General features: G+C 34.4%; 2 protein-coding genes across 2 annotated transcripts; both read right to left on the bottom strand.

Annotated features, from left to right (window-relative positions):
* Window positions 1-10,925: 10,925 nt before the first annotated feature.
* Window positions 10,926-11,745, bottom strand: LOC122506653 (histone H1C-like). The gene has a single exon (XM_043618962.1). It carries the CDS (start codon window positions 11,631-11,633, stop codon window positions 11,013-11,015), a length of 621 nt encoding a protein of 206 aa, XP_043474897.1. The 5' UTR covers window positions 11,634-11,745; the 3' UTR covers window positions 10,926-11,012.
* Window positions 11,746-14,986: 3,241 nt separating this feature from the next.
* Window positions 14,987-15,391, bottom strand: LOC122506719 (histone H4). The gene has a single exon (XM_043619038.1). It carries the CDS (start codon window positions 15,341-15,343, stop codon window positions 15,032-15,034), a length of 312 nt encoding a protein of 103 aa, XP_043474973.1. The 5' UTR covers window positions 15,344-15,391; the 3' UTR covers window positions 14,987-15,031.
* Window positions 15,392-16,127: the final 736 nt, after the last annotated feature.

A 16,127-nucleotide genomic window follows, 5' to 3' on the forward strand; every position in this document is an offset into this window, starting at 1 on the left:
TGAGGTCAAGAGTGGGGATAATGATCCACTCTTTAAGTGGAGTTTAATTGAGGGGATGAATGATACTGACAAGGGATTAGTATCAATGATCCAAGGGAGGGGAGAGGTTGTGAAGGGCACAACTGACCCATACCTTAAAATTGACAAGGATGTAGACAGTAGCCGAATAAAAAAAAAAGACGATTTTTTTTAATGCACATTGGCAACAAATCTTATGAGGCACTTTTTGACCCTGGAGCAATGATATAGGTGATCAGCAACAGAGTAACAGAGCCGTATAGGAGCCGACTACAACCATGCAAAACCTCAATAAGGATCGATAGTGGTGGTACGAGAGAGACTACAGGGTTGTTTAAATTGAACGTTACTGTAGACGGACATACTCAACAACAAAATTCTTCATTCAGTTACACTAGACATCATTCTGGGTAGTGACTTTCCAAAACCTGGAATATGAATGTTCAACTTAGACCTGGTATATCGCCAATATGGATTGATTGATCACAGAAGGATTTCACCTTAGGAATGGATTGACAGGATTAAACGACTTGACGCACTGCGATACTTGGTGACAAAATTCATTGACAAGGAGAAAAATAGACAGACTTAATACTATGACAAAAATTAGTTTTTGTCATTTTTGTTGAAATTAATCTTAAAGTCGGTGACTTAGTTCTGAGGAAATCTCATAAATTATCAAATAATTATTTCCTTTAGTTTTTGTACTACGAACCAAAGACAGCCGTAGAAATCCCAAAATCCATGTCACAGACTTAGAGAAATATTAACCTGGTTAAATCAAGTATAATTTTTACTAACTATTTATTTATTTTTAAGTTATGTCTCAACTTGGGTAAATTTCGGCAGACAACTTAGAGGGAAGTAGTAACTAATCTAGTCAATAAATTGAGCCTGGGAAGTAAACAAGGATTCGAATGCAGTTAATGAGCCTGGAAAATTTCCAAATTACTTTTTGGTGTGAGGACCATTCTATTCTTGACGAAGCAGAATCTAACCGACGACCTTCTTACGGTAAATTAGGACCATACAGAGAGGAGACCAAGGATTTGATAATTGCCGTACGAGTTTGACAATGGCAATGAACTGCTTACCGCTGGAAACAATCAACATGGCCATCCAGAAATTGATGCAGTGAACAGAACCAAGAATTAAAGACTATAAGTGAAGTGAACTTTGTAAAAATTTTTTTTATGTGTTGAAGTAGGATAATGTTTAGTTAATTATTATATTTTTTTTTGTTTAGTATTGTTAAATGAAAAAAGTATTTTTTTTTTTATTGATTTGATTTGTTATGAGTTGTATGTTTTTGATGTGAGTTCGAATGCATAAGAGTTAGATTCAATCTCAAGGGAGGAGTTTTGTGACGAAGTGGTTTCGTCATGATATGTTCATTATTTACTTTCTTTTTATTATTACAATTTCAATTAATAATTATTTGATTTTGGGTTTAGCGCCTTAGTCCTTTTGACTTTAAGGCGTAGAGAGAAATGTAAATTCCCCTTTTTGACAAGTGTATATCGGCGTATCGCGAAAAATGTAGCAGACGACAAAAGCACATTTTTGAGTTAGTTGGATTTGGATGTTGATGAGATAAGACGTACTTATGAGATTTATAAAAAGTATAAGAGTATATTGTACGAAGGAATATTGACGTTGTATGTAGTTGACTTGTGTTATGTGGAGAATTTAATAGTTTGTTAATAAAGGTTTGTTAGAAAAGAAATTGTGTTTTGGTTGTCAAAAGAATAACAAGGAATTATAATCTAGTAATTATTTAGACTTGAGATTTAGTAAGTATAATTTTCTGTTTGACAAGAGTCATGTCTCAAATGACCAAGTTTCCCTTTTTGGTTATTTTCCTGACGGAATCTCCTTTGAGATATTATGGTGAGATTTGTTATTTTTGTTGGTAATTGTTGATTGAGAATAAATTATTGTTTTTGTTAATTTTTAATAATAAAATTAACTGGCGTCTGACTATCACGTTGGCAATAGAAAATGATTTGTGACGAATAAGGGAAAAATGATTTATTAAATTTTGCATAACTTTTAATTTATTATTAAAAGAAACGTCATATTACATATTACTATAAATTATAACTATAAATAATAATAGACAAGTATAACAAACAACAATAATAAACAAAATTAAATTATAATAATAAATATTAACAAACAATAATAAATAAATATAAACAATAATAAATTGTAATTATTAACAATAACAACAGAATTGTAATAATAATAAATTAGGAAATTATAACAACTTTATTGAGACAAAATTAAACAATTATATTTAACAAATAACATAACAAATTATGAATAACAAATCATAAACAATTAATTGTAATAAAAAAATTATAAAAAATAACGTATGGGCTTAGCGAACAATTTCTAAATGCATAGGCAAATGACCCACTAAAACCCGTAACCCTTCTTTTGGAGCCCTTTACCCTCCCATGCAACTGTCGTAAGACTTTAGCTTTCGAGGGTGGCGCTCCAAATCTGTCGCTGATGCGACTTTGTTCTTTCCCTGCGGTTCTCCTGCGTCATTAGTTAAAATTTAAAACTATTTCAATGTCAAAGCGGCATTCACTGCACTTTTGCGAATACTCATTTTTGCGAAAAGCCAATTTTGCGAAATGTCACTTTTGCGAATTGTCATTTTTGCGAATGGACATTTTTGCGAATTGTCAATTTTCTGAAAAGTCATTTTTGCGAATCGACATTTTTACGAATTGTCAAATTTCCGAAAAGTCATTTTTGCGAAAATTCCTATAGTGAATCTATATATGCATACAAGTTTACTATAGGAATTTTCGCAAAAATGACAATTCGCAAAAATGACTTTTCAAAAAATTGACAATTCGTAAAAAAGGCGATTCGCAAAAATGACTTTCCAGAAAATTGACAATTCGTAAAAATGGCGTTTTGCAAAAATGACAATTCGCAAAAATGACAATTCGTAAAAATGACTTTTCGCAAAAATGATTATTCGCAAAAATGACAATTCGTAAAAATGGCAATTCGTAAAAATGGCAATTCGCAAAAGTGACAATTCGCAAAAATGAAATTTCTCAAAAATAACAATTCGCAAAAATGTCAATTCGCAAAAATGACTTTTCAAAAAACTGACAATTCGTAAAAAAGGCGATTCGCAAAAATGACTTTCCGGAAAATTGACAATTCGTAAAAATGGCGATTTGCAAAAATGACAATTCGTAAAAATGACTTTTCGCAAAAATGATTATTCGCAAAAATGACAATTCGTAAACATGGCGATTCGTATAAATGGCAATTCGCAAAAGTGACAATTCGCAAAAATGAAATTTCTCAAAAATAACAATTCGCAAAAATGTCAATTCGTAAAAATGACTTTTCGCAAAAATGGCTTTTCGCAAAAATGACATTTCACAAAAATGTCTTTTCGTAAAAATGACAAATTGTAAAAATGTCAATTCGCAAAAAAGACTTTTCAGAAAATTGACAATTCGCAAAAATGACAATTCGCAAAAGTGACATTTCGCAAAATTGGCTTTTCGCAAAAATGACTATTCGCAAAAGTGCAGTTTGGTAAAATGACATTTGGGGAATAATTATGCGTCCTATTCACAACACAACAATAAAAAAAACAAAGGTTAAAAAAGTGTAAAAAAAAAGTTTAAAAATAAAATTGTAAGTAGACATAGGCAACAGAAACAAGAAAGTAAACATATTTAAAGTAAAATTCAAAAGATAAAATTGTAAAAGGACAAATAAAAATCACAAAATTAATTAAAATTTTAAAAGGACAAATGAAAATCACAGAGTAAGTTAAATTAAACAGAACAAAAATAAAAAGCTAATTAAAGACATAAAAGTTATAGTGTGAAATTACGCCTTTTTATACTTTTGGCCCTTGCGAAAGTCTTCTTCGCCTCCTCAAGGGCAGTTCGGAAGACCCTGCAAGTTCCACTTCCCGCAACGTGATGAACGTTTTCCGTTTCTGAGAACTTCTCCTTACACAAAAAGCACGAAGCATTCCTCTTGCAATCGATCTATCCGTCATGTTACATTCTCTTGCTAGGTGACCATAGCCGAGGCATCGGTGACACCTCACTATCATAAGCCTCCTTCTGATCGGGCATGACATAAAACCAATTTTTATACGTCCGAGCACCTCCAGCTTTTCAGCCTGATTCTGGGCGGTGACCACAACTGCGAGTTTCATCCCCCGCTTGTTAGGTCCAAGGACCGTCACTTTTCTGCCGGTTCACTTATGAGACCTGATAGTACCTCCTGCACCTCGTCCTCCTGGGGAAGGCAATCCAGGTTGCGAATCTCCAGCGTAATCTTTCGGTCCGCGTTCTGCACCTTACCCAAATCACCCACAACTCTGGTCACTACACGGAGAAACTTTTTCTTATAATATTAAATATATTTGGTTATGTTTATTCTAAAAGTACGTTAGAATGTGAGGATTTTTCGTGCGTTGTGCTAATAATTTCAACATTAATACGAAAATATGATAAGTTCGTTATATATTAAGCAACCTTCGGTGTACAAAAATTACTATCTGCATTAGAAATAGTCTTATTTTTCTTTAGAAAAGAATAAGATGCCATTTTTTGTTTGTGAAATAATACGGTAATTCTAACCTTTTTTACACATATAGATAGAATATATAAGAGACATTCTAACGTAACATACCAATTTTGGAAGGACTGCGGGCGGACTTAACCGATTTCACCCGAGCATCACCGAGTCCATCACCTGACGTCGCGAACTAACCCTAATGTTTTCGAAGTTGAAATTCTAAAGAAGAAGAAGTTGAAATTCACACGTGTATGAAAGAAAAAACCTTTTATTAATAAACGTGAATGTCTCCTCATGCCAAATTAAATTCAAGAACTGTTCCTCAATATAACATAATTTTTTTCACGACTTTTACTTATTTACATAATTTGATTAGAAAGTTATTTAAAAAAATGCTCTCTCTCGAAGGTACATATTTTTCCACTCGTTTAATATATAAGGACGATTCAGCTGTGTACTTCTAACGAATCGTGCGATCTTTCGGTTTCCGTGACCAATCGTCGTGTCTTTACTTGCGTGTGCGTGTGTGCGTTATTAATATAGGTTAGCTTCTTACGTCGTGTTAAATATATTTACCTACAGTTACAGTGACATTCACTAATGCCATCTACCATCAGATCCAAGTATCACTATCGTCTCTATGAGTATCTATAGACAATTAATTTGTTGTGTTTCTTTTTAATTCAAGGCTTTCCCAACTTTGCAAAAATTATTATTTTCTTTCTAAAACAACATACTAATTTTCGTTAGTTTCCTTATGAAGAACTGTAAAATATATACTGAATGAGTGTTTTTGATAGTCTCAATAGCAATTTCTATAACCTATGTCGTTTTTCCCTTGAATCTAACCTAACATACTAAAATGTCTCACCAGTTTTAAGAATTAGTGGTATTAAAAGTTTCTCCGTGTACCTCAGTAAACTCGTTCTTGTCTGAGGAACCTCCTATCCTAATGAGGAGGTCTCCCTTCTTGGTTGGTCTTGCTCTAACTACCCTAGTCTGACTTTTCTCCGAGTTTACCTCCTTGCGGACCTTTCCCAGCACCTCGGCAAAAGACCTTCCTTCCGCGACCCTTACGATCATTGTAGATCATCCAGCCGCCGACTTCGCCGTACTACCATGACTTGTTGTTGGCTTCGGTATCTTAGAAGGCGCTTTCTTCTGTTTCTTTACCTCCTTTGTCCCCTCTGGACTACTTTCACTTTTCTTCCTTTTCTTAGAGCACTCCAGCACGACATTTATAATGACCTTTGCTTGGAATCGCTCACGTCTTCTCTTCCGATCCTCACGCATCTCTTCCGAAATGGACATACTGTGGTAGAAGTGCGCATCCTGCTCCTTCGCGGCTTCATGCTTCTGTCTAACCTCCTGTACAATTTCTGTCAGGTTCTTCAGACCGTTTTTGATCGTCATATTGCTGTTCGTCTGTACCTCGCAGGACTCCAGCATCATGCGTACCTCCTGCTCAATCCTTTCAATGCAAGCCGCCTCCTCCTCTCGCAGCTAAATACAAGTGTCCCTCCTGCATCCACGGGCCACCGGCCATCTCCCCACGCAATGCGCTTGACGATCGGAACCGGACAGGGATTTAGCCGAAGTATTACCCTGCTGGTAGTCATTTTTTACCGCTCATTTTCATGTTTCATGCTGTTTTATTCCGTGTCGAGGAACGAGCGAGCCTAAACAGGGTACTACCATCTGGCCAAGATGGGCCCTGAACCGCCTCCGTTAGTTACATAGACGTTATAGAATTGCCGGAGCATTAATGCGACGTCTATGATATCCAAGGGCACATGACTCGACTAAGACTCGATTAAGACTTGACTTAGACTTTATTTAAACTTGACTAAAACTTAGACAATAACTAAGACAAAGATTTAGCATTTGACTAAGATATGTACTGTGACTTGACAATGACTTGAACTAAGATTTGACTAAGACTTAGACTTTGACTAAGAATTATATTAAGACCTTGACATTGATTAAGACTTAGTCTCAGACTAACACTTACAATAAGACTACGACTAAGACTAAAACTTAGACTTTAAATAAGTCTAAGACTTAGACTTAGACTAAAACTTAGACTAAGACTAAGACTTAGACTTTAACTAATACTTAGACTAAGACCTTAACTTTGACTGAAACTTAGACTAAGACTTAGACTAAAACCTTGACATTGACTTAAACATTGACTAAGACTTAGACTTTAACTAAGACTAAGGCCTTAACTTAGACTTAGACTGAGACTAAAACTAAGACTTAGACTATGAAACTATGACTACACAGGAAAAAAAAAGTCTGACTCCGTTTACACCTTAAATTCAGCCCATGTATTTCACATAAGTCTGTCCTTGTCTAACGGGGCTGACTCCGTTTACACCTTAAATTCAGCCTCAAAAAGAGGCTGAAAGTAAGACTTTTTTTTTAGTGTGTAAGACTAAGACTTTAACTAAGACTAATACTTAGACTTAGACTAAGACTTTGAGATTGACTAAGACTTAGACTGTAACTAAGACTAAGATCTTGACTTTGACTAATACTTATCTTTGACAAAGTATTAGACTTGACATAGACTTGACTTGACTTATACTCGACTTAGACTAGACAGAGTTTTGACGTAGACTTGAGTTAGACTCGACTAAGACTTGACTAAGACTAAGACTAAGACTTAGCCTTTAACTAAGACTGATACTTAGACTTTCACTAAGACTAATACTTAGACTTTGACTTTAACTAAGACTGATACTTAAACTTAGACTTTGACTAAGACTAATACTTATACTTAAACTAAAACTTAGACTTTGACTAAAACTTAGATTAAGACTTAGACTAAGACCTTGACTTAAACTTTGACTAAGACTTAGACTAAGACTTAGACTAAGAATTGGACTTTGACTATGAATTAGACTTTGACTAAGAATTGACTAAAACTAAGACTTTGACTATGACTTAGACTTTGAGTAAGACTTAGACTGATACTCAGATTTTGACTGAGACTAGGACTTAGACTTTAACTAAGACTTAGACCTTAACTTTGACTAAAACTTAGAGTTTGACTAAGACTTAGACTAAGATCTTGACTTTGACTAAAACTTTTACGAAGACTCGAGTATGACTTGACTTGTAAAACGAACACAGATTGACTAGAACTAGAACGAGACTGATTATATGAGAGCTATTCGAAGCAAGCAAAAACTAAAACATTCAGGTCCGTGTCAAGAAAATTAAGGGTCCCCCACTACTAAATACCGGGCACCACTAAATTATACTAAATAATCAAATGAGCGACGCGACGGCACTGTATTTGACGTCACAGATTCCCTTTCCCCCCCGAAACCCCTTGTCTACTCAACTCACTAATGACTGCACTGTTTAGAACTGCAATATTGAAAGATACTACTATACATCAATAAACTGTTTCATTAATATAAAGAAGATTTTCAACTGGATACTATCAAATTTTTAATTTCAACATGTGACTTATCAAAAAGGTAGTCCTTATACTGCAACACATTTGGAACCAAATAACTCTTTCGTAAAAATATTTGTTGGCCCTGAAAAGGGCCGATTGTTTTTCGAGAAAGGTGGACAGAATTTACTTGGAGCTGGTGTACTTGGTGACAGCCTTGGTGCCTTCAGAGACGGCGTGCTTGGCGAGTTCACCAGGAAGAAGAAGCCTGACGGCAGTGGCAAAGGAGGCAAGACCAAGGGAAAGTCAAAGACCCGCTCCAACCGAGCAGGACTCCAGTTCCCAGTCGGTCGTATCCATCGTCTCTTGCGCAAAGGAAACTACGCCGAGCGAGTTGGTGCAGGTGCTCCAGTGTACCTAGCCGCAGTAATGGAATACTTGGCTGCTGAAGTTTTGGAGTTGGCCGGAAACGCAGCTCGTGACAACAAGAAGTCGAGAATCATCCCCCGTCATCTCCAACTCGCCATCAGAAATGACGAGGAATTGAACAAGCTCCTGTCTGGAGTCACCATCGCTCAGGGTGGTGTTCTCCCCAACATCCAAGCTGTTCTTTTGCCGAAGAAGACCGAAAAGAAAGCTTAAATTTTTTATACTCACCCTCACAAAACAATCGGCCCTTTTCAGGGCCAACAAGAGTTTTTTACGTTGGAATTCTATGTTCTTTACATTTATATATAAAATCAGAACCAAAAATTTTTTATACACTAGAGAATGTAGTAACTTTTATTGAGTGTATAGTTACATATGATCTTTCATGAATTTATATTATGGTATATTATTTAATATTTATAAATTCTTTCCACATTTATGTAGCATCAGTAGGGTGGCCGCTGGACCGGGAAATGACAGTGAATTTTGATCTTGACCGGGATTTTGGAATTTTTTCTTAAAAACACACATTACTTTGTGAGAAAAAATAGAAATATTTATTTTAAGACTTATAGGTATTAACTATATTTCATTAAAAAAGATTGAATGATCTTCTATAAAATCTATTTATATTTTGTCATAGAGTTTTATAAAAAGTACTATAAAAATATTCAATTTCTAGAATTTATAAGAAAATTATGAATTTTGTTGTCCAACGTAATAGACTTAGAAAAAGAAAATATTAAATTTAATTTTAAATTCTTTCTATTTCAAACAATAATTAAACAAAATATAATTTTAATTAAATTTGTCAAAAAAATTTCAAAGAGAAAAAATTTTACATCCTATAAAATAGTGAAAAATAAATCAATTAAAAAATTTTTTTGCAATATAATATTATAACAAAACAAATTAGAATTATTAAAAATTTGAACTAATTAGAACAAAAGTGATACGAAATTTATAAAAATTAATTTTTGAATAATAAATAAAGTAAATAAAAATAAATTTTAAAAATCCGTATTTTTCATTAATATTAATTAGTTTTTTTTACAATTATTCATAAGCAAATTTTTCAATATTTTAGAATGTTAAATTAATATTACTAGTATTATTATAGATTGAATTTTGAAAAATTTCAAATTGAAGTTTTAGAAAAGTTGAATTTTAAAAGGTTTTAATAAAAAATTCTGAATAAGTTAGTTTTTAAAAATATTTTTATTCACATTTTTACAAATTAGTTATGTTTTTAAATATGTAATATTTAATTGAAAAATTTTCAAATTATTCAAAATTTCATGATATTGTCTTGTAAACAAGTGTATTTTATAAATATTTTAGTTATTTCTAGAATATAATTGAATTGAAATTTTGAAAATAACTTTTAATAAGTTACAGTAGCAATTCTTAAAAATTAATCAAATTTAAAGAATTTGAAATTTGAAGTTTCTTTTGAAATTTGAATACCTACTATATATGGAAAAATAATGGATAATAATTAAATATTTATTTCAAAAAATTTATTTAAGTTCAAAATTATTTTTAGAGTAAACTAAAATATTTTTAGGGTTTGGGAAAAAGTCAAAGTTTTGTCTAAAAATCAGGAAATTCTTTCAATCTTTCATGGAATAATTAATTTTCAGAGTTATTATTTATGACAGGGAAAAATAATTTATGACCGGGAAATGACCGTGAATTTTTTTTTACAAAAAAGTGGCCACCCTGAGCATTGAAGGTATGTAATTGTTAAAATAAGGATTGTACAAATGACAAAATTTACAGTGCAATAGAGTGTAGTAAAAAATATAGACGGAATTTTAGATTGGAAAAATTAAAAACTTTAAACACAAATTATTTCCATATTGGCTAATTCTAATATATCATTCTAAAATACTTATGTTTGAGACAAAGAAAATTGGTTTAAAAAATTTAATCTAACTTCTGCAAAATGCAAATTAGTGTTTTTAACTAAAATTCTACTATAAATCCATTATTTTTAATAATTAATTAGATGTATATAAAAAATTTAACTAATTTCAGAAAAATTTGAAATATTACAACCTTTTAAAATCTAAGTTCTTTAAAATTTCTAATTAAATGCATTGCAAATTGAAGTTTTGTAAAATTAGAAATTAATACCCTTTGAAGTTCATCTCTTTATGAATAAAATTATTTAATTAGAAATTATTGTTAGAAATAGAAACAATTGAACATATCGCTGTAATTTCATAGTTTAAGTCAAACAAAGAAACACACAAATTGAAAATATTCTTATGAATTCTACAAATTTATTTTTCGCCAGTACTTTTAATAAAAATACCTAATTTTTCTTTGACCAACTCTATTTTGGCTGAATTCCCTGACCTGTGGTAACCCTACATCTGTACAGAATTTATGAACAACGAAATTTAAGATTAGAAAAAATTTAAAATAAAAATTATTTCCATATTAGATAATTCTAATAAATCATTCTAAAATACTTATGTTTGAGACAAAGAAAATTCTTTCGTAAAAAGCAATTGGTGGCCCTGAAAAGGGCCGTTTGTTTTCAATCATCCGTTATCAATTTCTTTCCACTTTACTTCTTGGCAACCCTCTTTGCCGCGGGCTTCTTCGCTTTGGGTGCCGCAGCCTTCTTGGGCGAAGCTTTGGCCGCCTTCTTGGGAGCAGCCTTGGTCACCTTGGGTTTGGCGGTGGTGGACTTGGCCTTCGGTGGCTTGGCCGCAACCTTCGGGGTCTTCTTCTTCTCGGCGACGGCTTTCTTGGTCTTGGCTGCCACGGCCTTCTTCGGAGAAGCTGCTTTCTTGGCCTTTGGTGCTGCAGCAGCTTTGGGTTTGGCGGCAGTCTTGGTCTTGGGCTTGGCTTTGGCCTTGCCCTCGGCCTTGGCGACGTTCAACTTGAAGGACCCTGCAGCGCCCTTGCCCTTGGTCTGGATCAGAGCCTTGCTGGTGACTGCAGCCTTCAGGTACTTTCTAATGAAGGGAGCCTGCTTCTCGACATCGACTTTGTAGGTGGCGGCGATGTACTTCTTGATGGCTTGGAGCGAAGAGCCGCCTCTCTCCTTCAAAGTGGCGATGGCCGCGTTCACCATCTCCGACGCTGGCGGGTGACTGGCCTTGGCGCGGGGCTTCTGCGCCTTGGCTGCTTTCTTCGGAGTTGCCACTGCAGGTGCGGCTGGGGATTCTACCTTGTCTGCCATTTCGTGGAGATAGTTTTCAAAAAAGTTCAAGTAAACTCAGTGATGCTCTCAACGTGACTTGTGAGACTGAAGTGACCATTTTTCGAAGAGAGTCGGGTGTTAGTAAAACGCACGAACGTTGAAGAAAGACCCTGACGCTCGTTGGGCGTCTGCCGTTTAAATTGTCGCTAGCTTGCGAACCACATTCAAAAGATTTTATATTTTTTAATGATTAAATTATATTTATCGTTTTGACAATATATTGAATTTCACTTGCACGAATATTGTCTTTCTTGGTTCTTTGAAAATATTCTTTATTTTTGTGGTAGTTTCCTGCAAAAATCAACACTTTCCGGACCTCTGATGTAAATGTACGGAGGATACAAGTTCTGAAAATTGTTAAAAACATATTAACAAATTGACTTTTTAAAGATTTGAGTTTTAATATCAACGCTTTAATTATCACTCTTGTGAAGTATTTAAATTATTTCATTAGTAAATATAAACTGAAGGCGTGAAAAGCAGTTTAATTTAGGTTTGAGTTCTAACTCTCAATGTAGTTTGGTGGCGCGTGGCTAAATGTGTAGTTGAATAATAGAAAATTTATAACAATTTATGATTATCATTATTATGTGGTTTAATATACTTTTAAAACAATATTTTTCTTTTTCCCAGGCATTTTTTTGCACTATGGGCGTAAATATATTAAATATGTATATATTTGAGCTGCATTTAAGATATATTATATCTCCTTCTCTTATAGTTTTAGTTAAATTGTATTATGTTAAAATTATTTTAATTGTAATATAAGAAGTAAAGATTTCAGCCCCAGTAGATAATTTTTTCTACTATAGATGCGTTTCACTATGCGGTTTATAATTTTTAAATTATTTTTTGAATTCATGTCTTTCTTTGTAATTTACAGTGAAGTTATTTTTTACTACTCTCTTTGTAAATTGATGTGTAAAGAAATTTCTTTGTTTATAGTTATAAACAGTATATTTTAAAAAAAAGTCACCTGTTGCATTGATTGAACAAAGTTTCTAATTTATAACAGGAGAATAGCTTTATACTTTTATCATAATGAAATGAAATATTAGAAATAATAAATTAATATATTAACTTTAATATAATAAATTAAGAATTGAAAAATTAATAAAAATATATCATAGTCATAAATAACTTATTTATTGCCCTCAAAATTTAGGTCAATTTTAAGGGCAGTTTCGACCTACACGTCAAAAACTGACAAGAGCCAAAAACTGACCCCTCTGACCTGCTCTTCCCTCAAAATTTAGGTCAATTTTAAAGGCAGTTTTGACCTACGGGTAAAAATAATAATAATAATAATAATAATAATGCCTTTGACGATACGGCAAAATCTTCATTAAATTTGACCTAATCTTTTACCTTTAGGTATAAAGAAGGACTACTAGGACCTACAAAGCACCATAAGACCATAATCAGGTCCGCAACGTAGCACTCTTTTAGTGCTATCCATAGAAGCAAATTCAATAAATTTTGCTAATAACCCAATTTCAAATTCTTCTTTTAATATCTCCTGTTATAACTTATTCTAATTTAATACTATCCAGAGAACATGATTTGAAAATCAAAATTAAAATATGTATAAAAAATAGTTAGGTACTGAATCTTATTTTATCTACATCTATATATTTTATGGTTTTTAAATATTTATTCTACAAGTTCTTTATATAAATAAGAAAAAAACAAGTTTCATTTGAAACTTGTTTAGAATAAGTCAACTTTTAAATTATCTGCTCAAAGTATACGCCCACGTAATAAAATATGGTGGCCCTGAAAAGGGCCGATTGTTTTGTGATGGGAAAAATTAAGCGCGTTCTCCTCGAATGCGACGGGCCATCTGGATGTCCTTTGGCATAATATGCCCGATATGCCCAGCTCCCAGTCCGGGGCCTGGTCGAGTTCCCCTGTTTCATGCGGGGTCAGGGCCCTGTTAGGGCAATTTCTGCACGGCTGACTAAGGTGTTAATATACTAATAAGTGGACGTCCACATGAAAAGGGCCCATATTGTCGGTCATTTGCAAAAGTAATCCGTATTTTAAAAATGGAGGTGTGGAAAAATTTAAAACCTCTTGATTTTTCATCTTTAAGGTGTCCTGGACTGTAAACAATTCTTATCTGAATAACTTCCCAGAAGAACCAGAGATATTGATGTTAGAGTCTTTTTTTCATCGTAATTGTCGAAATGAAAATTTGGATATTGCGTCAATTTTTTCACAATAGAGACTGTCAAAAAATTTAAAATCAGATTAATATCTATTCTTTTTCTTCAAATGACACAATAAAATTGTACCTAATCATTAATCTTGTAAAAAGAATGGTTTTTTAATAGAAAAACTGTCCTTTTTAGAAAAGGGCCCATGTTATCGGTTTTTCGTTTTTCCAAAATTAAGAGGGGGGGGGATGGTTTTAAAAATTTAAAACCTGTTGGTTTTTATCTTATCTGAATAACTTCCAAGAAGAACCAGAGATACAACAATTAGTTTGTATCGCAATCTTTAATTCCGTTTTTCTCGAAATGAGGTCTTTGGCGTTCTAAACTTTGAAATTCCGTAACTCAGCGAATTTTTATCCAAAAAAGTTCTAAGACCACTCAAAATTTTCCAAATTTTGCCAGGAATACGCCCATACAGATAACTCCAATAGTACCAAAATGGGCCTTTTTCAAGTGGACGTCCACATATAATAATTATAATGAAATAAAGAGTTTAATTAAATTACAGTGTTTATTTATTATTTTAATCATTAATCATTTTTGTAATTTCTTGCTTTAAAATATATGTTCAAAAATAAGCTTTATTAGTTTTTAACATGCAGAAGTAACATCTTAAAAAAAATTATTTTTTAAATGTGCAATGTCCACGTGGACAAGTATAAAGGGTGGAGGGGTTTGCCAAATGTCCACAACGGGAGGCTTGGAGGGGGAGTAAAAATTGGTGAAAAAATGTCCACGAGGTTTATGGACGGCCTTCTTAGCTCTCTTATGCTCCTTCTATATAAAGAAGAACGATAAAATTTAAACCCCTCACTCATAACTCGTTCTCGATCTCCGTCGCTTTCACAATCTATTTGTGAGTGAGAAAAGAAAAATAATTAGCCAATAAGCAAATAAGACGCAATTTTCGTATTTTAGCTTGAAAGTAAAATTCCCCACTTTTCCTTCCCCAACCAATTCCTGTTCTACTCTTTCTACCTAAATAAGAGCATTATGCATCAAATAAGACTAGTACGTGATTCACTATAACTCACTGATCGATTGCACTTAATGCTTTTATCATTAAAGTATGTTATTGAAAAAAATTATTCAAACGTAAAAAAATTTGGTGGCCCTGAAAAGGGCCGATTGTTTTGGATGACGATGATGATGAAAAAATTAACCGCCGAAACCGTAGAGAGTACGGCCTTGACGCTTGAGAGCATAGACGACGTCCATGGCGGTGACGGTCTTCCTCTTGGCGTGTTCGGTGTAAGTGACGGCGTCACGGATCACGTTCTCAAGGAACACTTTTAAGACACCACGGGTCTCTTCGTAAATCAATCCTGAGATACGTTTCACTCCACCTCGACGAGCCAGACGACGGATGGCGGGCTTGGTGATGCCTTGGATGTTATCACGCAACACTTTACGATGGCGCTTTGCTCCTCCTTTTCCCAATCCCTTTCCTCCCTTTCCACGACCAGTCATTTTTGCAGAGAATTAAGTAAGTACGTTCAAACAGAACAGAGAACAAACTCGGAATGATGCTTTGCTGTCTAAGGTCGCCGTTTTATTCCCTCTGGAGTTCCACTGCTCCCCTCCACGATTCGATCTACCAATCAGGATGTCAGTGTCCCCTTCCTCTTGACTAACCGGTGCAAGAGCTTTTGAAGGGTATAAATATGTGTGTTTTTGCCGCCGGAAGCATTATTTTTCAGTTGTTCCTCGTACTCTGAACGTCGAAGCAATGGCTCGTACCAAGCAAACCGCGCGTAAATCCACCGGTGGTAAAGCACCAAGGAAGCAACTCGCCACCAAGGCCGCTCGTAAGAGTGCGCCTGCAACCGGTGGAGTGAAGAAGCCCCATCGCTACAGGCCCGGAACCGTCGCTCTCCGTGAGATCCGTCGCTACCAGAAGAGCACCGAGCTCCTCATCCGCAAACTGCCCTTCCAACGTTTGGTCCGTGAAATCGCTCAGGACTTCAAGACCGACCTGCGCTTCCAGAGCTCCGCCGTGATGGCCCTCCAGGAGGCCAGCGAGGCCTACCTCGTCGGTCTCTTCGAAGACACCAACTTGTGCGCCATCCACGCCAAGAGAGTCACCATCATGCCAAAGGACATCCAGTTGGCCCGTCGCATCCGAGGAGAACGCGCTTAATTCTTTCCTCCAACCAAAACAATCGGCCCTTTTCAGGGCCAACAATTATTTATTCGTTGGAATATGTTTGTTGCTAACATTAAACTTTTAAATTTATATTACATTCACAAAAAA

This window comes from Leptopilina heterotoma, unplaced genomic scaffold (genome assembly GCF_015476425.1).
Source record: "Leptopilina heterotoma isolate Lh14 unplaced genomic scaffold, ASM1547642v1 Lhet_43, whole genome shotgun sequence".
Taxonomy (NCBI): Eukaryota; Metazoa; Arthropoda; class Insecta; order Hymenoptera; family Figitidae; genus Leptopilina; species Leptopilina heterotoma.